This window comes from Leptosomus discolor, chromosome 2, assembly GCF_034619465.1.
Source record: "Leptosomus discolor isolate bLepDis1 chromosome 2, bLepDis1.hap2, whole genome shotgun sequence".
NCBI classification, from domain to species: Eukaryota; Metazoa; Chordata; class Aves; order Leptosomiformes; family Leptosomidae; genus Leptosomus; species Leptosomus discolor.
This window is the reverse complement of record NC_141392.1, coordinates 7764932-7790833: the sequence shown is the minus strand read 5'-3', so window position 1 is coordinate 7790833 and position 25902 is coordinate 7764932. Positions and strand designations below refer to the sequence as shown.

At 39.3% G+C, this 25902-nt stretch overlaps 1 protein-coding gene across 1 annotated transcript; it reads left to right on the top strand.

The window, feature by feature from the left end:
- The first annotated feature begins 1723 nt into the window (after positions 1–1723).
- On the top strand, positions 1724–24032 carry DYNC2LI1 (dynein cytoplasmic 2 light intermediate chain 1). The gene is made up of 13 exons (XM_086482292.1): positions 1724–1737; positions 2465–2582; positions 3818–3852; positions 4247–4316; positions 5298–5386; positions 7485–7671; positions 10195–10263; positions 11656–11733; positions 13255–13331; positions 13691–13761; positions 14206–14303; positions 16156–16248; positions 23964–24032. The coding sequence occupies exons 1-13, from the start codon at positions 1724–1726 to the stop codon at positions 24030–24032; spliced, it is 1068 nt and encodes a 355-aa protein (XP_086338418.1).
- Positions 24033–25902: the final 1870 nt, after the last annotated feature.

Below are 25902 nucleotides of genomic sequence, written 5' to 3'. Positions count from 1 at the left end.
AATTGTACACCCCTACACTGTGCTTTGCAGCTCAGATTTGTACTGCAGCATCTTCCAGATTTGCCACCTCTCTGCCAGTGTGTAAATCACTGTAAAAATACTTCACTTTTTAGTCTTACAGTCTTGCTGTTGCAGTGATATATGCCCAGATGATAGTGCCAGGAGCAATTCCCACCTTAATTTGCTACCTTTGGCAGAGCAAAAGCAGCTTTGTGCAGGGGTTTTACCACTTCTAAGTGCTGTTATAGATCTAGCCATATACCAGATATGGCACTGGCTTCATATACCAAGGTACCAGAAACGTTTTGTTGAAATGAAATTGATGAAAGAAATGCACTTGGAAAGGCATCAGCACGACCTGCCACAGTACAACACTAAACAATGAAGCTTCTTTAATGAGCAAGACCATAGTTTCCACAAGGGGTTAGCAAATGCTTTAGAAGATCCATGTAAAAACCTCAAATTAAATAAAGACAGGAGAAAATAACCGTATGAAGGCTTCTGAAACTGAAACTGAGTGATTATGCAAGTTAAACTTAGAAAAAGCTCTTATTTAAAGAACAAATGTAACTTAGGGTCTGTAGTAGGCTGCATAAGACTTCTTTGGGGAAGGAAGAAGGATTCTGAGTTAATCATTATGAATGAGGCCACTTTCCTGGTTTTGATCAAACAGATAAGAGGATTTTACTTAGGTTTTTCTGCCTCTAGTCTCTCAAGACGCAGAGCAGCTACTGGTGGTCAGCTGCAATTAATTGCTGGCCTGCATTTTGGGTCACTTCCCTGATGCAGGGCACTTGTCGGGTTCACCTACATCCTATACCCTTCTCACACGCTGGGCCACCCCGCTGGTTTACTGCGCCCTTGAAATCCTACTTTCTAATCCAACCCTGACATGGTATTTGGATTTCATCTTTGACGGATAGATGGTATTTGAAAGAACCTAGCCCCCATCTCCTGTTTGTTACAGCATCTCACATTTGTAATGGTTGATGCCTATGCCCTAGTAACTACAAAATAATTACACCTACTTTCTTACACAGCTGTTCACTTATTGAACCTCAGGTCTTGTTTCACTCCCTCCACTGTCACCACAACCATCTTGGGGACCAGGAGTTTATCAGGAGTCAATGCCTGAGGCGGAGGTAAAACAAAAGCCTCCCGCCACTCCTGACTTGCTCAGTCATCCCTGCCTTTCTCCCCAGCCGAAGCATTTCGTCTCTTCACAACAAGGGCTACCGAGGACCCGGCCACTCCGCCGCCCTCGCACCAGCTCCGCTCACTCCGGTAGCAAGGCGGGGCGCCATCTTCAGCACCCGCAAACCAGAGGCAGCTGCGGGCCCCACGAACAAGCCCGGGGCCCGGGAGCGGGCGGGACACCCGGCGGAACCGCTTCGCGCCTTCACTCACCTCAGGGGCGCGGCGGCCGCGGCCCCCGAGGCGGCGGAGGAGCTTCGTCCCGCCGCGCCGCGGCCGGCGTGGGGGGGCGCCCCTGCGCCGCGAACGGCGCCGCGGAGGCGGGGAGGGCAGCGGGGCGGGGGGGAAGCAGCGCCGCCGCCGCCACGGCAGCCAGCGGCGGGCCGGGAGGCGGGGCGAGGCGGCGGCACGGCCCCGCCGGGAAGCGGCCTCTCTCCCGTTCCGCCCTCCAGCCGCGGAACTACACTTCCCACCGTGCCCCGCGCGGTTCCTATGGCGACGGGGAGCCAGGCCCGGGCCCCGAGGAGCGATGCCCAAGGCCAGGTAACGGGGAGCCCTGCCTGGGTTCGGCGAAGGGGGCTCGGCAGCCTCCCCTGTCTCCTCCCGAGGGCTCGGCTCCGGTGCCGTGTGGGGAAGGAGCCGGCGGCTGGGGAGGACAGCCTGGAGGAGGCGTAACAGGGGCCGTTTCGGCCTGCGCCGGGGCCGGGGGCATGATGGGGGCACGGCTGGCCCTTGGTGCGAGGAGCCGGTTGCTCCTCTCAGGGACCCCACAGAAAAGGGGGAGGCCTAACTCAGCCCCACCGCCCCGCAGGCAGCCGCGGGGGAGCCCGAGAAGGGGAAGCCCCGAACAGTAGCTCCCCCGGGGCACCGAGGGCAGGTCTGAGCCCTCCGAGCCCACGGACCCGTGACCGGGAGCTCCCGACCCCAGAGACTGCCCTCCCGGGCTGCACGGTGCTATGGAAAGCCTTAGGTGTTAAAAAAACTTTTAAAAGGTGTCTTAAACGTCCTCAAAACAAAGCCTTCCCACCACACAGCTGGTGTTCGCTCAGCGTGTGCCACAAATGGCTGTTGTTGGCGTTACCTGAGGGATTTTACTTAACCTGGTTTTGTTAGAAGCACTTCGACAAGCAGAAGGCATGTGATGTGGAACAGTAATTAAAAAAAAACTGCAATAGCCTTTATTTATCCGTTTAGCTATTTCCAGGAATTATGGTCTAGTGTCCATTGTTTTTTCTCTAATGACACTGTTATTCTGTTTTTTTCCAACTAGTGATACTTTGTGGGATCTCGCTATAGCTGAAGTGGAGAAGAGAGAAAACCCTGATGATGATGGCAAGCGTGTCGAAGTTTGGGAAAAATCAATATTATTTATGGGAAACAAAAATGGGGTAATGCTAAATACTGTACAGTTCTGTGCTTTTCAGCATAGTTTGTGTCAGGGCAAATGTCTGTTATTTTCTGATATTAAGGTCTGCTTAATTCTTCTAAAGACAAAATATGTCATGTTCTGATTCTGCAGAGAGTGAGCATTCCACAGAGTGTGGGCTGGTTAGATATTATTGCAGTTCAGAAATTCAAGTTTATGGTTTGGAGACTCAAAACTTCAACCATTGTTACTGGTGATGTGCTAAATCTTTGAGGTTTGGCTTTGTTAATTTTTGTAAAAATAACTGCTGGGAATGATGCTACTCTCTTTAATTGTTTGACACGTCAAATTTCCCCTTGTAAAGTTTTAACTGGTAACAATCCAATTTAAGTGCACGGATACCAATTTTGTTGTAGATAAAGGCCTTGACGTCCTACTACGAGTTGTGTCTGTATTACATCAGACCTATTTGAACACGCCTCATCAGTGATTTCATACTTATCATTCCACATGCCTAAGGTGGTTTTAACTTATTGTCCCTTAAGTTTGGTCATCAGTAATTTAATATTTTTCTTCTGTTAGCATTTTATTGTGAAGTAAATAAGGAAATATTTGCTTTTTTGACCAGGTGAGTCATATTTTTAAGAATACAATTTTTATTTTAAAAGGATTGGTATATGTGCAACCTCTTAATCAATAATTTTTAAAATACCTTTTTCAGATAAAATACAATAACTGTTCAGATTTACCTGAAATTCACTGATTTTTGAGATAGGAAAGGACACAGGAGTAAACTGTAGAAGTGCTGGCCCCTTCAGTGTAGAGTGGTACTCAGTGTCTCAATTTCAACAGTGTAAAGACGTATTTTTCTGTATTTGTATTTTAAGCATTCTTTTTTCCATCTCATTGGTAATAATTAATGGCAGGGAAACCAAACATCAGATAAATGTATTATTAACAATTAAAAACTGTTAAACAGTTTGACAGAGTTGGCCGGGTTGATCACTAATGCCTAATTTTAAGCACACAATTCCTGTTACTGAATTTGTCATCTCTGTTAGTTCATAATGATATGAATGGTAGTGTCACTTGATTCTGAGCGAAAGTTGGCAGTCAAATTTCCATTGTAAGGCTACAAACAATTACATGAGTTTACACTTTTCTGGTACTTTATTATTGGAATGTTAATCGAGTGAGTAGCAATTCAACTTCTATGCTCTTGACAGTACAGTAGGGTTCTTTGTTTTTAATTTCCAGGGAAAGACCACTATTATACTGAGGTGTCTTGAGAGGTAAGCGTTAAATTTTTAGAAGTAGTTTTCGACCGTGGATTAGACTTTTACATCAATAGATTTATTGTGCAATAGTTCACAATACGTGTACACAGACGTTGTGTTCTGTGACCAGTTGATCACTTATGGATAAACTTAATTCACTTCATTGCTACCCGTCATCTGACCCCTTCAGTCCTCCTTCTTCAGTACGAGAGAGCTCACATGGCCATCTCATCAGGTTGGTGCTGCTGCTGCTTCAGCAGCTGAGACCTGCTGTCTTACAGTGTCCTCTCTGTGCTGCTGTTTCTAAGCCAAATTCTGAACTGGCTGATAAATGTAATTTAGTAACTGTAGAATTAACTTTCTGTATTTAGAGGATCTTGACAAAATAAAGTTATACTTCCTTGTATAGGGAAGAGATTCCAAAGCCAACATTAGCCTTGGAATATACTTTTGGAAGAAGGGCAAGGAGGCACAATGCAGTGAGTATCCAGAAAGTATAGTGTACCATAATCTTTTTTTTTTTGGGGTGGGGGTGTATATAAGTACGTTTTCTATTTTTATGTAAAAGAATCTTAGGGGTTTTAGCTTATTGTTTGTGAAACAAAAAGGTTTTAAAAGTAATTTTATTTAAATTAGCTAACTTAATTTTGTACTCTCACTAAAAACAGTAGATCAGAGACCAAAGTATAACGCAAAGCGATCAGATTCATCTATAAAAACTACCTTGTTTGTCGTGTGTGAGTGCTTTTGTTTTCCCCTTGTAACATAGCACGCACGCCGCTGCTTTTAAAGTGCAAAACAAGTACCAGCCAATGGAGGTACTTTACAGCCAGTTTTGTGAGAGAAGCAGTCATCTTGGAGGATGTTAAATCATAATTACGTTTTTGGGTTATGTGTCCGTATCGCTACATTTTGCGCTGCAGATGATGTTAACAGAAATATTGAACCCTTTCCCATCGCAGCACAACGCTGCCCGCAGCAATAGCTACTGCTGCAGGTGACTGCTCTTTCTGTTACTGAAGCAGGGAGTGGAACATCTGACTCTGAAAGTCACTTAAAACTTTTCCCAGAAACTTAAATGCAAAGGTAGCGATTAATTACTTTTCCAGTTGCAGACTTCTCAAAAAGCAGTAGCCTTGAGCTGCAATAAACAAAAAGAAAGGGAAGAGAACCTGATTTTTTTATGTTTATCATTAATCATGCGGCTTCCTGACTTTTTTACTGTACCATAGTCATTTATTAAGACAGTCATAGGCATGCCAGGAGTCTTTCGTAAGTGTTGTGTGGGATTTCTTGAACATGGGGAGGTTTTCATTTGGTTTTGTTTCTCAGAAAATACTAGTGAAATAATACGTGTTCTTGTTCTGAGTCCTTTGCATGAAAAGCCAGTTTATCAGATGATGAACTTCTCTTGGTTGCATGGAAGCACACGTTTCTAACATAAAGAAACTCTTTTACAGCCTAAAGATATAGCTCATTTTTGGGAACTAGGTGGTGGAACCTCATTACTGGAACTGATTCGGATACCAATCACTAGCAACAACATAAGGTAAGTGATTATTATTACAGTTCCAAAGTTAATTTCAGCTTTCCTTCAAACACAAGTAAATCTCTAGACCTTTTATTGTGGTCGAAAGCTCTTTCAAAATGTAAGATGCAACACGATTTTTTTTCTAAAAATCATTGTAATACCGCTGATGCTTTGCTTTGACCTTCCTTTTCATGGATCTCTCCTAATAAGCCAAGTTCTTGGCCATCTCCAACAACAGGAGAAAGTGATAACATGAAGGAAATAGTTGCCTTAAGTAGATAGAACAAGAAATACAGAAAAAGAGAAGGCGTAGTATCTTTATGTCCAGTGAAAGAGCAGAAACTTAGGGCCATATGAAAAATAAAATCTGCTTCCTCCTTCTGTATGCAAACACAGATGCTGTCTCTGTGAGGGGCAATATTTTAGGGTGAAAAAACAAGACAAAAAATTGCAAACAAAAAAAAAAATCCCTGGATTTTTGGGAGGTGAAGTGACCATCTGATGAGAAGATCATACAAGAGAGATGATGTTTCTGAGAGGGACCAAAACTATTGAAAATATTTGAAGACAAAAAGAAAGAATTAGGAGAAGGTAGTGAGAAAAATCCATAGAAGTGACGGAATAGCATTGGAAGAAGAATTGCATGAAGAGTTGCATGAAGAAATGAGAAAGTTTATGTTTTTTCTGGTTAGGGAAGATGGAGTTGAAAGTGGAAGGGGAGAAAAGGATCAAAAGATACGTCTGGTATTATGATGCATTGCTTTATTTCTTTGGTAGTGAGCTTTAACTTCTGTGTGGAAAAAAAAAAAAAAAGAAATAAAGGAGGGATACAATTTTTATCATGTAGGTTTGCTCCTGTTTTGGCTATTGAGACAATGCTGTTGTTTGGTAAGAGACTAAGACAGAAGGAATAACAGAAGACACTACTTCTGGCATGTGAAGCTTTTTGTTTCTAAAAAGGCATGGGGGGAAAAAATCAACTATCATGTTTCAGCTATTGTCTAAATGAACTGAGCTCCACCTCCATCAGTCTTTTCTTCCCTTGTTACTGATAAGGAATCTTCTGATGTGGGTGATCTTAAAATTCTTTGATGGGACAGCAGCATTGTTCTGCAAGATCGCTTCTGTTCATAAGGCGGTATTTCAACATGCTACTCAAAAATTCTACCATTTCAGCCTAAGTATAAGTGCTTTTCATTGGTTTTCTCATCTGTCTTGCTTATTTAAAAGTTCCATGAACTATATGTAGTTTCACCAAGAGACTTTTCACCAGATTTTTTCCCCACAGACTTCTGAAGTGAAATTGGACATTCTCTTTGCTTTGTAGTCTTTCTATTACTACTCTGGTCTGGAATCCCCTTTTTCAAGTCAGGGTGGAATGTGAAAAAACGATTGCATCCATTCAAATGGCTGCATTTGCCATGCTGCTCTTAACAGTTGCACTTCAATGCAGTTAAGGGTTCTGGGAGGCAGGGTTTTAGAAGGAAAGGAGTTTATATGCAAAACATTTCTCATCATAATCCACCTTTAAAAGCCTGGTAATTGTTAAGTGTGTCTCGAGTACTCTCACTTCTTCCCTTTATCCTTCAGGAGATTTTCTCATAAACCCATTTGAGGTACCAGCTAATTGGCACAGTCCATAGCACAGAATATTGCCCTTAACCATTTTTTTTCCATTTGATATTACAAAAGAATAATGAAAGTGTAGAACTTCCGAATACATTAATGGTTAGGAAAGATCCTAACCATTTGGCCACATTGCTTCATCTGGGATTGTAGTTATGAGATGTCAGGGGCACATGGTAGTGATGTGCCCAGTCGTACAGGCAGAAGGAGCTAAATGGGCTCAGGATATTTGCATATTTTATTCTCCAGAAACTAAGTTTGATATATACAATCCCCCCCCAAGCCTCTGATGGAAAGTTGCCGAAGTAATAGTTCTGAACAAGAGAACAAGGGAAAGGTTTCTTCAGAGCTCAGAGTATCCGTAAGACCCATCTTCCCTTGCTGTCATGTTGAATTCTATCTCAGCATTTGTACTACAGGTAGGGTTGTATATGGAAATGTTGATTGTCTCATGTGCTAAAGATTTGACCAAATAATGCCTTTTTAATAGGTCATTTGCTGTAGTTCTTGTATTGGATCTGTCCAAGCCTCATGAGCTTTGGACCACTATGGAGAAACTTCTGCAGGTCACCAGGAACCACGTGAACAAAATTTTAACCAAGTTAGAAAAGACAAATCCCGAAGTAGCTACTGAAATTAAACAGAGGATGCGGAACAATCTGCAGAGGGATCATCCAGTAAGTTACTTCTAATATTTTCTCCAGATGTCACAGGCCTTTATACAGTTAAAGATAATGCTTTTGAAAATCATAAACAACTCTTTTAGATTTTTATGCATGACTGAAAATCCATTTGATGTAGATGAACCTGTTCACTGGAAAATTATAGCAATTTAATAAAAATTCAATAAGAGCAGAAACAAGGAAAGAAGGTTTCTTATATCTTTTTGTTAGATATCTAATGTGATTGTTATGGCATGTTACACCAGTCAAAAGAAATAGTTTTAGAGTAGCAGTTTGCTTCCCCCCCCTCATCTTTTTAAAATGAAGATGAAAACTAGAACGTACAAAAGTCATCTAGCAAGAGACTAGCTGAAGGTACAAATTTAAGCAAAGAATATAGTTATAGCAGCCATCAACATGACTATATACTTTGCATTTATTTAAATGTCTATCACAAACTCAATGCCTTTTGATAATCTGACAACTAATTAAATTATAAAGTTTCAGAAATGTTAACATCAGTCCTTTAAACATAATTGCTAACTAAATCTCTGGAAAAGCTAAACTAGATTATGCGCAATAGAAACGAAAAGTCATTGTGCATTAAACCTCTGCAAATGTTGTGTGTATATAATGCCTAAATAAGTACTCACCAATTCAAAGGCTTGGCACGTAAATCTAGTTACTGTAACTTCTATAAAATGCTGCAATACAGCCAGTGCTTATATAGCTCAAACATTTAAAAGTAACTTAAGATTTATGAGAAAGCAACATATGCGACACTTCGTAGATTTAGAGTAAAGGGGTTGAGCTCTGTTGGATTATGATTTCGTTTTTTATTTAGAGAAGGTAATTCACAAAAAGAAAATGCCTACAAGCACACTTGGCATAAATCATCACCACGGTGTCAAGTTTACGTACAGGGGCTTGCCTATCAGAAAACTGCAAGCTTTATTATTGAATAAGTAAAAATAATGCCATTAATTGTTGAGAAGAGAAGACTTGTTACACTTGCCCTGTAGGGAACACAGTCAGACCTTCTAAACCAGAATTTCTGTTCAGCCTTTGTTATCAAAACCGGAACGAATGCAAACAAGATGTTCTGTTACTCCTTGGTTCTCTTTTTACTTTCACCATTGTTCAAGAAAAAATTATGTCAATTTTGTGTGAGGAAATACTATCTTTTATAGTCAAAGTAAATGACAGTTTATGCAGATTTTTATTTGCCTTTTTATAGCTAAGCATATTTTTATGATAAACAGGAATTGATGAGGTTCTTAGAGGTTTATTTAAGGATTAGATCTATTCCAGTGGCCTGGATAAAGACTTATTGGCTATGATGATAAAGCATAATTGTATCAAGTGCAGACCTTGTTTAAAAAGGCTGGGTGAACCTAAAGTAGTCCGCAGTCAAAAATTAATTCTGTAGTCAAAAGCTGGATAGGGTTCAGTATGCCAGTTTTAATGTTTCTGATGTTATCCTAAAGTAATTTTTTCGTAGTTAAGAAACTAAAATTAGGTTTTTTTTCACTGCTATCTTCTGTACACCCAGGTAATTTTGCTCAAAGCTTTTGCCTTGACAGAGCATGAGAGAAGCCATTATTTTTCCTCTCAAAGTAGAGGATTTTCAGTATGTGCAGCTTCTTGCTGATATAATGACCATCATTTAACCTGTACGTGAAACACCCGGTTTTAGAAGGGAACAGTTAGGTCAGCCTCTGCTACACCACCTCTCTCTTCCACTCTGCTGCAACCAAAGCGGCTTGACTAAATCATTGCCTGAGCACACGAGGGGATTGTCTTATATCACATGGACTGCAGGAAAACCTTCCAGAGAAGTTGAGAATGATTGTAATCTACTTAATAAAACTTTTATCAGAACTTAGCAATTTAACAGTTAAAGCTACACCCCCAGAGCTGTTTTGGTCCGTTGGTATTGGTTAGCATTTTGGTGGCTGTTAGGTGGCGTTTCCTCTTTCTGCTGACATGAAACATTTGAAAATCACATTAAATATTTCTGTAAGAGTTTGGAAAATGTGATGTGGGGAGGACAAACGTGTGACACAAGCGAGTCGTTCAGCTTAATTTTCTTGAGCTTTTGACTGTATTATTTTGGATATACTGTGAGGAGGGAGAACACATCAAAAAGCCAGCTGTTCTGGGAACATATGAAGTTTTTCTTCTCTTCCCTTCCCATATACTGTTGGAGCTGGACTACATAGTGTAAGAACCCTATTATGCCAGTAAGTGTTCTGACTGCTCAGAGGGATTATTTCCTGACCATTTATGAAGAAAATGAGAAAATTGTAGGACATGGTATGGTGTTCTCATCTTAAATCCAAAACACAGCACTATACCAGCTGCTGGGAAGAAAGTCAACTCTACCCCAGCCAAAACCAGGACAATACTGCCTTAAAGTTTATTCATCCTACTTGAGATTTTGAAAAAATAGAGCTTGTTTGCTGTGAATTAATTTTAACAGTTGCAATCTTCTATAGTTTGTTTACACTGCTTAACTGTCACATATCTGTTTAATAGGATTATGAATTAGTTGACCCTTTTCCAATACCCTTGGTGATAATTGGAAGCAAGTATGATATTTTTCATGTAAGTAATACTTTTTTTTTTTAATTTTTTTTTTAGTAATTAAAAGATTCCTGATAAAGATTCTATGTACTAAAATCTTGGTAATATAATAGTAATCATTTGAACAGGAGTACAGCCAGTCAGCCTTCTATCACAAAAAACCCGTTTCTGTCTAATAGCACTGTGGAAGACATACTGTCATTCCTCCACAAAACACTCCCAAACTGATGATTTTTGAGATGTACTTGAAAAATGCTGAGATATAAATAGCTTTAGACCAAAGAGGGAAGCAAGAAAACATCACGTTGATGACTTTCATTTATAATGAGAGAAATCCTGCTCCCTGTGTCCCTTCTGACAGCAGCTGTAAGTTTATGGCAGTGAAGGAGGGGTGTCTGTGAAGTCAGATGGTCAGATTTTTTGGTAGTTGTGGCAGCACAAACAGTAAACTGTCATTTCAGTCTAGAACTTTTTTTTTTTTAAATACTTCTTAAGTTTTTAGAGACAAGTGAGCATCTTTTAAGGGGGAGAGGAAAGAAATACCATAGTACTGCTGGATTCTCTCCCAGGACGTTAAATACCCAAACAAAAGCACACTCAATTTTCAAGCAGCACTTGATCATGAGAAACTAGAACAGGATGTTTGATTTTTAGCTGCCATGCTGGCAGTCTGTGCTTCTCTGGATGACTACGTAGTGTATTGATACTTGGCTGACTCTTTGAGTTACTGAATTCTTTATTAATAAGGTTTTATTAGTAATTCGTTATTAATAAGGAAATATTCTTTCATACTGAGGCACGACCTCTTTAAAAATCAGTGACTCCCATGTGATAAGCACACAATAACAGCCTAATTCCTTTGGAGTCTATGGACAGACTCCTGCAGGCTTCACTGGGACCAGGTGTTCACCCACTTTTCCAGGGAAGGCCATCTGTATGATTTTATATTAAAGAAACATTGATGAAAAGGTATTTTTATGCACCTTTCAAGTCTTGCAGGTATTAGAATTTAGAGAGCGTATACCCAAAGGTTTACTGAAAGGTAAATATTTTCACAAAAAGAAAAAATCCTTGTTCTTCTAGTAGGCAGTATTTCTACTTCTAAAAATTTAAACTAAAATTAATCAAATTAATTGAAAATGAATACATATTCCCAATTAAGAAACTTTTCCTGCGCTAACGTATTGCTGGGATTAGGCCCCCTCTGTGAAAAAGAAACAAAGGGAAATTGTGACATTTCTTTTCAGAGCAGGCTGTTACTGATTCTGTCTTAAGATGTAATTATGCTGACAGCTGAAAGCCTCAGGTATTGCAGCCTGAGTGCAGCGCAGTTTATACAAAAACCAAAAAGTTCTAGCTGTAATATTTTGGGTTTTGTTTCTTATGTATACGTTCCAATATCAACTTTTTCAGGAGTTTGACTCTGAAATAAGGAAAATAATAAGCAAGACACTTCGATTTGTTTCCCATTATTATGGAGCATCATTAGTGGTATGTATATTCACTTTCTAACTAAGGATAGAGAAGATGAGCAGTATTTGTGTTACTAAACAGTATCTTAAAAAATAGAAACGTAAAACTCCTAGAGAAAATGGGACTTATTTGGTTTTACAGTAGCTTTCTTCCAGAGCTAATCTGTCAGAGGGGTTGCGGGTACTGGCAGGAGATGGATGGATACACCGCCTGAACAAACCAACCACGTGATTGCCAGTGTCAGCAAAAACTACACAAAAATACTTACCTGTTAGCCAGCTCAGTTCCCCCGTTGAGTTTACTGCATGTCTAGCAAAATTTTTTGGGTACAAGAAAGGACAGGAAAAAGCAATCGCCCTAGATAGAATTAGAGAACTGGCCTTTTTGGTAGAAGCATGAACTTACGTGTCTGGTGACCCGGCTTCAGTAGATTTAAAAACTTGGATCCAAGGGCTCACCTCCACAGCAGTTTAAGCATACCAGGTTACCACACTGAGAGTGTTGAAGACTAAAGGCAGGGATTTTTTTACAGTAACGAGTAGGAACTGCCAACCATGAGGACAACGAAGTATTTATGTGGGTTTATAAATCGATCATTTCCTGAGTGAAGGCAGGAACATGCTGAGGTTCACAATCCAAAAAAGCTGCCTCTCCACCTCAGAAGGTGGTTTGATTGTATCAACCATCACTTGTGTAATAAATAACATTTAATAGTGGCTTATTTTGATTACCAAACAACGTATGTTTGCTTTAAATTGTTATAGTCACAGCACATCCTTTTGCATCCATGTAAAAACGACCAGCTTTTGTACTTTGACACGTGAACTCATCTTTTGTTGGCTGAGAATACAACTGTCTGGATTTAATAATTTCTTTTTTTTAAGTATTTAAGCATTATTGTAATTAAAAATGAAAAACTAGGAGACTAAAACTCTTTGGCTGCTAAATCCTGATTCCCATTGACAGGAGTGAGAGAAACTTAATTTCCCACAGCTTTCTCAAAGGCATGAATCTGATAGGATACAGGAGCCCTTAGACAGCAATAAGCATGCTCTTGGAGAAGATATTCTGGGAGCTGCTTTCCGATGAACCTGTATCAGTTCTGCCACTCTCAAGCCGCTTTTGTGATGCGTGAAAAATTTTACAGTTATTCATTACCTTTCTAAATGGTTATGGTATTCTGGATAATTTTTAGTGTGGTTTAAAATCTTAACTCATTAGTCTTGGGCAAAAGGTTTGCATCTCTTAATGTGCATACTTCAGAAGGTTTAAATCAATAATTTTAAATCTATTCTTCAATCTTCATTTATGCTGTTTTTCATTTAATCTTTCTTGATCTATATATTCAGTGACCAATACGTTCGTGTTTTGGAAAGGGAGGGTGAGATTCTTATTCTAGTAAATTCAGTGAACATATGCCAAATTTACTGATATCAGGAATTAGCCAGGCTCTGTCTGAAATCCTCTCTGTAGGTGACGTAATGTAGTATTTCTGTGATGGAAGATCATAATGTCTGTTTTGTTTTCTGATTCATTTAGTTTACCAGTAAATCTGAGGCTCTCCTGCTGAAAGCCCGTGTTCTTATTAATCAGTTGGCATTTGGCTATGATAAAAGGTAACATAATTATTGTTCAAATATTAAATGCCTCGCCCAGAGTCTAAAAGTACTTAATAAAAAAATATTTTAATTACCAAAACATTTTTCTTTCTTAAATGTGATCTCTGTAAGATTCTTGTTCATAGACTCTGACTCCTGTGTCTCAGCTACCTCTCTCTGCACATGGCAGGGATAACTCCTTGGGTTTGATCCTAAAACTGATGGATTAGAAACATGGTCACCACTGGAACCGAGTAGATTTTTATTGACATGTATTTGTATGCAGAGCCCAGTAAGAGTCTAGTCTTGGCTAGAATAATGTCGTCTCTCCTTGATTGCTAAATGCTCACTTGATACATTTTCTTTTTTCTGTTTAGCAAGTCCGTGTCAGTGGATCACAGCAAACCTCTCTTTATACCAGCAGGCCTGGATTCACTGAGCCAAATAGGTGAGGACATTTCCTGTTCATGATGTTCGTTGCTTAGTTGCTTTTGAAAACAAGAAAAGAGTTTTAAGCAAAGAAAAAATAATGTGAAATTATAGCACATCGGCATCAGTTTGAACAGATATTGAAGGAAATGGCTTAGAAAGTTTAAAATTACGATTCAGTATCAATATGATTGAGAATTACTTGTGCAGGTTTGTTAGGTAGTTGGCAGGACCGCTTCAAGTCGTAAAGTACCACAAACTAAGATCTGACAGACAGTGTGATATACAATACCACGCAGCCTGCTTCATGGTAGGAGATCAGTGGGTTTTTGGAACTTGTTGCAGCTTGTCACTATAAAAGATAAAATATTAAAATAGATGGATGATTATCCAAAATGATTTCATAATTTATGTTGTTATGACAACATCTTGTATCCCTTTGTGGTTGTGCTGTAATCCTTAGGACCACCACCTGCCTCTGATAGCGATATTGGAAGGATGCGGGCCAGCACACCTTTGGAACTGTGGAAAAAAGTATTTGAGAAAACATTTCCTCCCAAGGTAGGTATTTACCTGTCTGCTGCACAGCTTATTTTCTCAGAGAATAGTAGTAATATCACTTGTAGTTTTTTGTCTTTCAAGTCCGGTGACTGGAATTTCAGTCTGACTTAGCAGTTCTGTTTCCTCCAATCTCTTTAATTCATACCTTTTTCAGAGATACAGATTTGTATTTATTAGCTTCTACATCTTCGGTCACCTTCCTACACTTAGTAAGACTGGAAATACTGATGTAACCCTTTCGTTTTTCTGAAGTTCTACCGTTGCCTTTCATTAGATTTGAGAGTTTTTGGAATTTTGTAAGGTGAGGCATCCCCTGATACCTAAACCAAACGACAATGATATTCCAAGAGGAGAGCTGTTTCTGGCTGCAGCAATCTGCTGATCCTCGTTCTTCTAGGGCATGAGGCTTTGAATTCCTTGCCAAAATCTGTCATAGGGCTATGGGAAGCGTTTGGATTTGCAAGGTGATCGGAATCCCTTGGCACCTCTGTAGTGGTAAAGCTTGCACATACTTCAGAAGTTCCCAGTACCAAGAGGCAAACCCCCAAATACTTATTTTCAATAAAAGTAATTGCTGTTGTTAGGAAATCAAAATTCTTTTCTATTTGACCTGAGCAAACAGAGGCTGCTGCTCTCTCCCTGTGTACTGGCCTGTATCACAGTTCTTCATCCCTGTCCATTTCGGGGCCTGCAGCTTTCCTGGGCAGGCAGAGTCCTCAGGCAGGGCTACGAAGCTGCGCCTCAAATTGTGGTGCACAAACTGGGCTTTTTCTAGTTTTCAGTCTATGGATCTCCATTCTGGGCGAGAGGGAGTCTGAATTCACCCTTTCCCACTCACTTGGCTGCTACATATCGAAGCCTACAAATTACTTCAGGTGGTTTGTGACCAGAATAAATTACCACTAAGATGCTATTCGCAACAGAGTATGCTCCAACGTGATAAAGACTAAAATTTTCTTTTCAGGAACTATAGACAACTGTTATTTTTCAGGTTATTTTTTCCTCATAGCCTTTTAAAACACAATAAACAGGCATTCGCACCCACTCAGTAACTCCTAAACTCCCCCTGAAACAGCTGGGGGAAATGAATATGTTTCTCATCTTGCAAGCTCCGTCAGTGTTCTAAGGTATCGGATTAATTAAAGAAGATTTGCCCAGTAGAATCCCACTCTTCTGTTGTGGTTCCAAAATGTGCTTTAAACTTTAAAGCTGTTTTTATGCATCGTAAATTTCTTTTTCCATTGCCTCAACCAATAATAATTCTGCTTTATTTTATTCTGTCCTGTGTATGATTGCCGTCTTGCAAGAAATGTGTAGGGCAACATTTTAAAAAAAATCTTTATTTGATAGTGTTTCCTTTTATTAGCGTGTTTGCTTCTTTGGAATTAAAGTTACAGTTCCCTCAAGATTAGTAAATGAAAATTCAGGTATTTGGCAAAAAGATAGTGTACAATTTCTCAGCTATTGAAGTAATGCTTCTGGTAACTGGAACTGAATTCTAGTCTGGAGTATTAAATGCTCCAGCAAGAGCAACCTTAACTACGGCCAAATGTCATGGGCCAGAAAGGATATTTTCATTTTGAGGAGAGAATAACAAACAAATACCAAATAAGAGTATTTTCTTTCCTTTAAGACCTAACTGCACTATGACTTTCTCATCATTTTGCCAATCTTAAGGTTCTGGGTTTTATCTAATCCGTGTCCCGTAGCACAAAATTCTTCCATTAATGCAAGATTTTAATAGGTTTGTATTAAAAGCAAATACTCCATTAGATCTACAGTGTGGCATTTTCTCGTTAAAAGAACAGAAGGTGAATTTTATCGTGTGGGGTTTTGTCATTTCTTCTTGTAGAGTTCCTGTGATTTACAAGATACCAAGGACCCTGCACAGGATTTACAATACGCCGAGTACGAGGTCGATGCCATGAGAGCTCAGAAAAACCAGGTGCGTGGTAGTTCTCCAGTTGCTGTTCACGGTCAGCTATTCCAGAGCCACCAGCATTGCTGAATTAATTGCAGAACATACTCGTCGTCCCCTTTTTGTCTTCAAATAACTTCAGCTTTCGTTTTCAGCATAGTAGTACGCTGGGTTTTTTTCCCACTGGTAGACATTAAGCCAGTAGAGCATTGTTAGATCTCAAAGTTTTGGCTCTGTAGTTTCTTTAGAAATGAATAATCAAATTTTCCCTCTAACTCTCTTCCAGAATTATTTCTCTAAAGTAATATTGAAGCAAAGCTGTGAAGCTTTCTTGGCAGTCATTTCTTAATTTCTGCACCCTGTACTCTCACTGGGGTGGTGACTAGCAAAAAGTCTAGGAAGTGGCATCAAGGTTTGGGATGGGGGCTGCTGATTTATTTTTGTCTTTCTCCTTCAAAACTTGAAACTGGAAAGGTAGAGATGGTGACATTTCTGACTACGTACATTGTATCTTAAACAGAGTGAACAGAATTACTCCACATAGTGATACTTGGCTTAACCCCTGAGTTCCAGGAAAGACCTTTAGTGGGGAAAGGATCTTTTTTTTTTCCTTAGTAATTTTGAAGTCTTTTAATTTCCCTCCATTTGTGGTAAATTAATTGTATAGAAAAGTTCTGTGGCAAACTAGACGAAGGTTAGAACATTGCCTTGTAGATATCAGTGTATAACACCACATGAGCAGAAATGCTATATTTAGTCTTTGTCAATATCATAGGTAGGGGCCTGTTGCAGTCAATCCAAGATACGTGTGTTTTTCCTTCTTTGGAAGAAGTATCACATCTGAGTCTGGCAACTCTCTGTTTCGTATGGATTCATTTGTTTCACACACAGAAAATCCTTTGCTAGAATGACTGAGAAACATTCCACACTGTTGTGGCAGCTGGTGTGCGGGCTCTTCATACACCATTTCACTTCTTTGGGGACCAAGTTGCTGCGGTTAAAGGAGATTTTTCTAACAGGGCTTTAAGGTGACGGATTGTACCAATCCAGATCTCACGTGCTTTTACAGAGCCCCACTCTTAAGATGAAAGGCAGTTTTATTGAACTGCACTGCAGTTAATCTCCACTAACCCTACAATACCATGGCAAATTGCATCTTTGTGCATGCTTGTAAAAGAAAGCCAAAGGATTAGATATTACTGCAGAGTTTAGTTAGATTGCATAAGGCAGTAAACCTGTAGTTACCTGATCCAAAGAAATGTATTAATAATGTAAAAGAATAAAGCCATTTCAAGAATCCCCTGCAGTCTTTGAACTTGCACATTACCTGTAATATCCTGTTAATGTGGGCATCAGTTCTGAATTTCTGCTACATCAAGAGCGGTCTTAGAAATCATTAAAATTGGTAAAGCACATCATTGCTTTTGGAATTTATAATGTAATCTCATACTCAGTATATCTATACATCTCAGAATAACTATCTGGTGTACTGGGTTTGTTATTTTTAGATAATACTTACATCTTGCAAAAGACGACACTGGTATGTGTTGATTAAATCATAGAGGAAATTATTAATTTTCTGTTTTTAAACAAAAGAGGCAAGCTTTTAGAATTTTAATCTGTTCAAGGGCATTGCAAACCAGCGTAGCTTCTTTTAGTTGGACTACCACAAGTAATTTAAGCATTAAAGAGAAAATTACTTTTGTTATCTGCAGCTATTTCCTAAACTTCTCTGTCATGAAGTTCCATTTTTACAAGATTATTTGCACATTATTAAAATGTTTTATACTCCAAGAATTTCATTCAATTTGAAGTGCACCACGATAGCAATATACATCTAAAAGAAAAGAACTCTGTAGTTGCACTGATTCTTAAAACGTCTTTGGATTTCCCAGTTATATGAAAAGTGGCACAAAAATGCCATTTTTAAAGCAACATTTTAAATGCATCATAAGTCTGGCATTCTTTGTAGAGTCTCATGAAATCTGTTCTCTAGGAGGAACAGTATATTAAAGTGTTTAATATGCAACATGTTGCTAATGAAATCATGGGACATAATGCAAAATGAAAGTTTCATATGATGACAGTGTATATTTTAAAACCATTTAAGTGCATGTTATCATTTTTCATGGTTACTTTCGGTTAATTAATATGCCACTTTGGACTCTAGGTGATAACCAGTGGGCTTGTTTATCTCAAAGATAAGCTTTAAGGGAAAAATAAACACAAAACCATAGCAACAGAAACAAAATACAGCCCCTCTCACTGAGTCTGACAGAAGAACTAGCATACCTGACTGACTCAGTCGTGGTCAGGACTGCTCAATAATCCTGTAACAGATTTATAGGTAACTGTGGCAATACAAAGTTTAATTAAATCCATTCCAACTTAGTAACCTTGGTTGAAATGTTTGTCTGCAGCTAGGGTTTGTATGCTCCAGCAGAATAGAAGGTTAAATTCTTGCTTATAAAATTAGAAAACAGATTAAACAAAAAAGTACCTGGCTCCCTCCCATGTACTAGCTGTCAGCTAATATTTATCAGAGACGCGTTTTGGCTGCATAAGTTGAGTCCAGCTCATCAGCATTCTGCCACAAGAGTGTTTTCTTTTAGACCAGATTATTTTGTCTCCTTAATATTTTCAGGATTAACTGTGAGATGTACCACTACCATTTCTAGACCTTTTGGTTCTGCAAAGCTGTCTCAGGCTCCCTTTTCCTCACTGTGCCTTTGTTCAAGACAGAGCACATGTCGCTTTCTCAGCTATGTCTTTCCAGAATTCTCTTCCTAGTTCTTACCCCACAGGCATACAACGTGCAGGTTGATATCAAGTAGTGCTGTTGCAATTGTTTACTGCTTTTTCATTCTCTGGAGTTAATCTCTGAGAGAGAGAGAGAATGCAGCACCAGGGACCTTTTGGGAAGTTACATTTTGGATGTATTTCTTAACTGGAATTACTGGAATTCTGTGCTCTTTTGCAGGGCTTTCAAGACTGAAGAAAAACATTCATTTTTCATAGTTATTAGGCCTTAAACGTGTAGCTTTAACTTTTCATATAGTCTAGCTAAAAGATAAACAACGTGGCAAACTCATCATCCCTTTCTTTCTCTGCCAGCTTTTTGGCTTTTGATGCTCTACCGTCACCTTAATTTCATTTGAGACACACGTAATTTGAGTAAGAGTGAGATCTTTTAAAATGCTGCTGTCGATTAGAGCTGCACGTGGGCCTGCACCCGTGAGCAGCCCTGAGCACATGGAAGTCGTATTCCTTAGTCCCTTGGGAACGCCGGCGGCAGCGAGATGGCCCAGGGGGCACCTGCTCCGCCCCCTTTAGCAATGCTGGCTGCCGCAGCAGGGAGTCCTTCAGCTTTTTGAGGGGTTCTGTGCGTTGCAGGCCTTAGCTAGCCTGTTACACCTTGTACTGCTAACGATCGAAATAGTCCTTGGGCCTTTCTCAGCTGCAGCTCGTCCATTGGAGCAAACGATAAAGCTGCCCTTGAGCTCAGAATTGGATCGCCTCCCAGTCAGGTGCTGAAGAAGTCAGTGTCACGCAACGCCACGAAGGTCACACTGACTGGTCCCTGTTACCCAAAGGCATTACTTCAGAGATTGGTGCCAGTTTTAGCTGAAGCTAGAAAAAAAAAAAGCTTAAATAAAAAGGTAGATGCCTGGTGCCGTTTGGTGTCAGCTACCGAGAAGGAATGGGAGCAGATCTCAACAAACAGGGCTGTAACTGTTAAGACTTCAGCATGTCACAAACAGAAGAAGGGGAGGTTCTACAACACCTCGCAAGGAAGTGCAGTCCTGTTTCCCCTAAAACAGGAGTGACCTAATTAACCATGTCATTCACAACTAAAAGTCATTTCAGTATCAGACCTGCAGCTGTCTGTCTGAGGTGGGGACTGTGCTGGCCAACAGACCAGGAGCCATATTTTTTCAGCATACTTTGCTGACCCGATGATCTTGCAGGAGACAATTTCAATCTCATTCCACAAACCAGAAGATTGCATTGTGTGATGAACCTCCTTGGTCACACCAGTGTTACTGGGCGGAGAAGTATGACAGGCACCTCAACGTGGGTAAGAGAGCAGTAGCATCTTCCCTTTTCTCCAGAGGAGGACGAGTGCTAGTCTTCATATAGTGGAGAAAAAGTTATTTAGGATGTTTACTCAGCTGCCAAGAATAAGCTTTCTTGTTTTCACATGAAAGCGTGTCCGAATGGATACAAAAGATTTTATTTCTTTTTTAAATCAACTTAAAGTGCATTATTAGAGCACTGTTATTAAATTTCCTGCTGAAGTTTAGGTGCTTAAGATTTTTAATCCTTGTTTCAGTACTTGGTTATTTTCACCGTGTTCCAGATTGAGGGCACTTTCAGTAAGAAACGGCATGAAAAAGAAAGTTACATTCGTATCAGTCCCTCAGAACTGAGGAAACGCAACCATTAAGGCTTCTCCTACAGTCTTAATTTTTTCCTCCTTGTTTGTAGACATTATAGTATTGTCTTTAATTACATGATCATATACTATTTTGCTGATGTCTCAATTCAATTGTTCAGTATTTCTTTTCATCATCCTTATTCTTTGTGTACCTTATTTCTCAACCTGCCATTCAGACACTTCAGTGAACACAAAAGTATTAATTTTTTTTTCTCTGAGAATGTGTGGTAATGTTATCGTATCTGAGTGCCTCACAAACATCAGTTAAGTCTTTCTTCCCAATCCCTCTATGAGATTGTGATCTTCCCCATTTGACAGATGATGAATTTATAGAAACACAGAAGTACAGAAGCATTAAGGTTTAAAAAAAAAAGTATTTTAAAATCTCCTTTATGCCAGTGTTGAGACATCTAGGACAAGTTGCTAGCCCTAATAACGCTTAAAGCACTCAGAGCACATTGAAAGCGTATTTAAATTGCAATTGTTAATTCTTTGTAAATCTGCTCTGTGCCCCCTACGCTTGGTACTCAGAAAACAGAGGAAGCATAATGCTCACGAAAACGCTTTGGAGTACTTCGAGATACATTCTTGCCTAGGATTGTCTTTCAGTTTGGAGAGAGGCTCTCTTAGCTGATTGCTTAGTTACAGTACTGAATTCTCCTCATGTTTGTAGTATAGGACTTCATGAGCAGGAAGGTACCCTTTTTCAAATGGGTCTCTGAAGTAATCTTTACGCTGTATTTGAAAGATTTTTCCATTACATTCTGACTTACCGGGATTTATTTTACTTCCCATTTTACATGGAAACTAAGGAAGTGTACTTTCCTGACAGCATTTTTCCTCCCGAATCACTAAATTTGTTAAAGATTATTGTTTGTAAACACCGTCCCATTTAATCCCTTTTTTCCCCTTTCATTTCACATTGTTTAAACATTAGTCTTACCTAGATATTTATCTTTTTCTTCTGTATGTCATGGAATAGCTACACAGTTTTAATATATGCTGTGCGTTTGATACTTTGCATTTCTGTATTGTTTTGAATTGCCTTCTAGCTAGCTAAAATTACAGCAAAATAAATTCTGCTAAATTACCTGCCTCTTTCTTGAAACAGTTTAGTCAGATGATAGATCTGTAAGGCTCATTATTTAGGCCACACCTGTAGACATGAACCCCAGACAGCGTTGTCGTTACATGTAAAACTTCATTGTCTAATTTTACCCCTTCCTGTAGCCTTTGAGAAAGGTGTTAGAATTGAGATTATTTACTCTGCATAAATCAGGTTACATGTGCTCCTTAAAATATCACAGTATTCTTTCTGCCCCTAACTGCTGGCAAGTTTCCAACAGTTCAGTATGTTCCAAGATCACAATTACGTTATATTAATAATGAGGGAGCAAAAATACTGAGTAAAGACTGGCTTAGAGACAGAGCAGTTCAGTAGTACCAGAGCTGTATTTAATAGCGCAACTTACTAGGTTTAGACTAGACCCAGTATGTTCGGTGTCGGTCACCTACGCGTTACTTAACTGCAAAACTAGACTCCTGCAAGCATCGTGAAGAAGATGCACTGATTAGGAATCCTCTTACTGCTCATAAATCTGTGGTGCTTTCTGAAAATTCTGCCTTGCTGACAAAGCTGCTGAAGTTCTTTCCTGAGAGAGAGAAAAATCCATTTATTATTTCCACACAATTTTTAATGATGGTTTCTTTGTTGCCCTGCCCTTTACTTTCTTCTTCTTCCTTCTGTGCTCTGGATTGAGACTTAATACTTCTGTTAAATTCACCAGGTGTGAATGTGGTTATTTTTGTCAGTGCTGCTATCTGTATAGCTGCAGTGAAACCTCCCTTACTCTGTTCAGTCCATTCTACTGAAATCAGAACAGCAATCACAGAAAACACATGCCCACTTTTGAGGGCCTTTGCTACATTTGTACTGTTCACTGGCTTATTATGTCCACCTCTTTTCCTGATCTCAGTAAGATACGATGACTTTTCTTGTACTGCAAGCAGTGCATGGTTAGGTCTTACAGTACCCCATCAGAGTATCTTCTTTCTGCAAACATGTTGGAAGCCTTCTTACTTTTAGATGAAAAGCAATCACAGTGCTTTCTAAATTAATTTTTGCTGAAAAAAAACTTCAGAAATAATACCTGACAGGAGGCACCACTACATAAAATTCAGAAGATGAAACTGTGGATTGGAAACGTTGCCAGACCCTTTTATTATAAGCTTCAAAATTCCCAGTAGCACTTTTGACTGAAACGAGGCCATTTGTCTACGTTGCTAGTACTCGGCTGATGTCGAGCAGAGCATGATGTGGCCTGCCTCATCTTTCATACCTAATTTGCTTTATTCATACCTCCACCATTTGAGCCTCTGGTTGCTTTTTAATCTAATTACCATCCAGAAGATGCATAATTTTAATTAGCACATTGGGTTTGCCTTTTATTTTTACACCCAGATGCTAACTTTTCAATCTACTAAACAGTAGCACCTGAAAGAGTATTTGAACTAATTGAAAAACAAAACAAAAGTAAAAGCATGACATCGTTGTCTGTCAGGAGTAACACACTTCCTGCAAAACCCTCAAGCAATGAGGAACAGTCTGTCCACAAACACCCGGTACCACAGCCTGCACAGCTACGGCAGGTCCACTTCCCGAAGCCCCACGGCAGCCCTTTGGAGCGTGGCTCACCTGCTGCCTTCCGGACAAGCCCTGTTCCGCAGGGCTTCCTAAGGGCCGCGGCCAGCTCCCCGAGTTGGCACCAGCGGTGTCGTACGAGCTTACAGAAGTTCATTTTAGTCCTGTGCTTAAAAAAACTACAAACAAACCAACCAAGAAAGCGGGCTTTGTTCTTCTCACTTCTTTTCAGTGATCTTAAGGAATTACCAACCCATTTTGCTTCTTGAAAGGCCCTGACTTCACGTGGGTGAAACAGCAGTTTCTAGTGGGTAATTCTGGTTCCTGTTTTAAAAACACAGGTAGTGTGACATTTCTGTCTGTTCATAGGGAGCCTGGTTTCTCAAACTGAGTGTCTAAGAAAAGACAAAATTTCTTCTTCCCTAGAAAGCACCTAGGTATAAACAAAGAAATAAGTAAAATCCAGCTCCCTGTATGACAGCAAGTGTGGCAAAATTTGTAGCACTTTCGGTATAATTTTGTTAAAGATAACAATATAGTACATTTTTTCCACAGCGAAAAATGTTTGTACGTGCTTTAAATGTTCAAGTTGCTAGTGTATGCATCTTCTAACTTTTGGTAATGAGGAGATTAGATTAATACGTGTGTGTGTTTCTGTTTTAGGAACTCGAACAATACAAAAGAAACGCCTCTAAATCCTGGAAAGAAATGGTTTTTGACTCTGATTCATGAACTGCTATAGGTGTCTTCAGTTTGACATTTACAAAACGAATCATTTTAACATTACACCAGCAATTTAATCTCATGCAGTTGAAAACATACAGTATCCAACTACACAATATTTGTTAAGCATTCCTGTTGCTGTTTTTAATAAAAGGAGCTGCTTATTTATTCAGTCCAAATGTAAGTATACCTTGGTACTGACACAGTTTTGAAAAGTGGGGAGAAAGGAATTCTAGATTGTTCAGAGATGGGTTTGAATATGAACTGGCATTAGTCAGTTCTATCTATTTTATAAGTTATAACACATTATTTGGTTTATTTTTGAATGCTTCTGCCCTAAGCATGTATTTAAATATAAACAAATTTTCTCACCCAAAATATGAAACTACACAGCAGCATGTGCTAGGCATCTGCTCCTAGTTGTCTGCACGTACAATTCGAAAGCAAAGCTTAAGAATATATTTGCATCATGGTTTGATGGATTGGAATAGGATAGGTCCACACAAACTGGCAGAATAAAGTAGAATTAAAACCACGTGTGACCTGAGTTCAGAAGTTTGCTTTATCTCTGTTTCAGTATCGTATAGTTTAATACAGGAGTTATTTCTTGCAGTGTATGATGTTGTAAGAACTTTGCGTAGAATTTAGAAGACAGACATTTCTGTCTCTTCAAGTGCTAGGAAGTCAGGCTAAGCACTTGACAGACCCCTGGTGAAGGGTGGAAGTGTAACTGGTTCGCGTTCAGCCTGGTGCCATGCCGGCCTGAACTCGAAACAGCTTCTTGTCCATGGCCGTCCTCGCTAGCCTGAGAGGGGCTGAGTGTGTGGAGAGTACGCAAGATGGCCAGATTCAAGCCAGAGGTGTCCCTTGAGAGCTGAGGCTTTTGTCAGAAAGTGGCTGAACAGTCACTTGCAGACCAGAGCGCAGGAATGTTCCCTGATGAGCAACCCTACCTGCACCTGAAAATGGGAAAGACAAACTAATGTGGTATCTTCCCAGCTTTTTAAAGTTGTTTGTTATTTTTAATATATTTGTTCACCAAATGGTTCTCTCATATAACATTTCTATCTCAGATTATTATACATAAAGATATTGGAAAAAAAATTTGGCCTCACACTTCAGTGGAGAATTTAACTTGAGAATTTCAAATTCTTCGTTGCAAAGTGCATCATCTCAAAAGGATCAAATCACATGATTATGGAATTTCAAGATACAAATATACGTATGTCCTCAAAGAAATCTCTAGCTATCCTTCTGTAATAAATAATTTCTTCACTGAACATGAAAAGTAAGTTACAGACTTTAGGAATTCGGTGTCTATTAGGCTTTCAATTTTGAGAGGTACTTACATTTATTAAATGGATAAATTAGATTCTTTAGGATGTCAGTGAGCCCGTAAGAATAATCGCCAAAGCCGCAAACCACATCACTTCCAAGAACTGGCAAACAACTTCTATGAATTTTTTTCCCTGGTTAAATTAACATTTTATTAACAAACAAAAATTTGTTCTAGTAATTCACGAATTGCTTCCAAAACAAGATATAGAATTTGATAATGAAAAGAAGGAACAGGTACAAATAACGTAACCATCTTCTCCGATTTCCCATCAGTTACAAGACAAAAGCATGTTTGGTAACTTTTCTGTTGCTTAAAGATCCTGTGCTCTTTGGTTGTATAGTATGCATAAGATTAAAGTGGAGTGATTTCTTTAGTCTGTCTTTATTTACACGTATTTGGTTTGTTCCCTTTCTACCAGTCCCCAAAATGGTATCGAAACAAAGCATAGCGCTTAAAATACAATTCTGGAAATGAGATTTGCTAGTAATTGTACCCCTCTGCTTATTGGTAATGGTTAAAAAAAACAAAATAGTGGGGAAA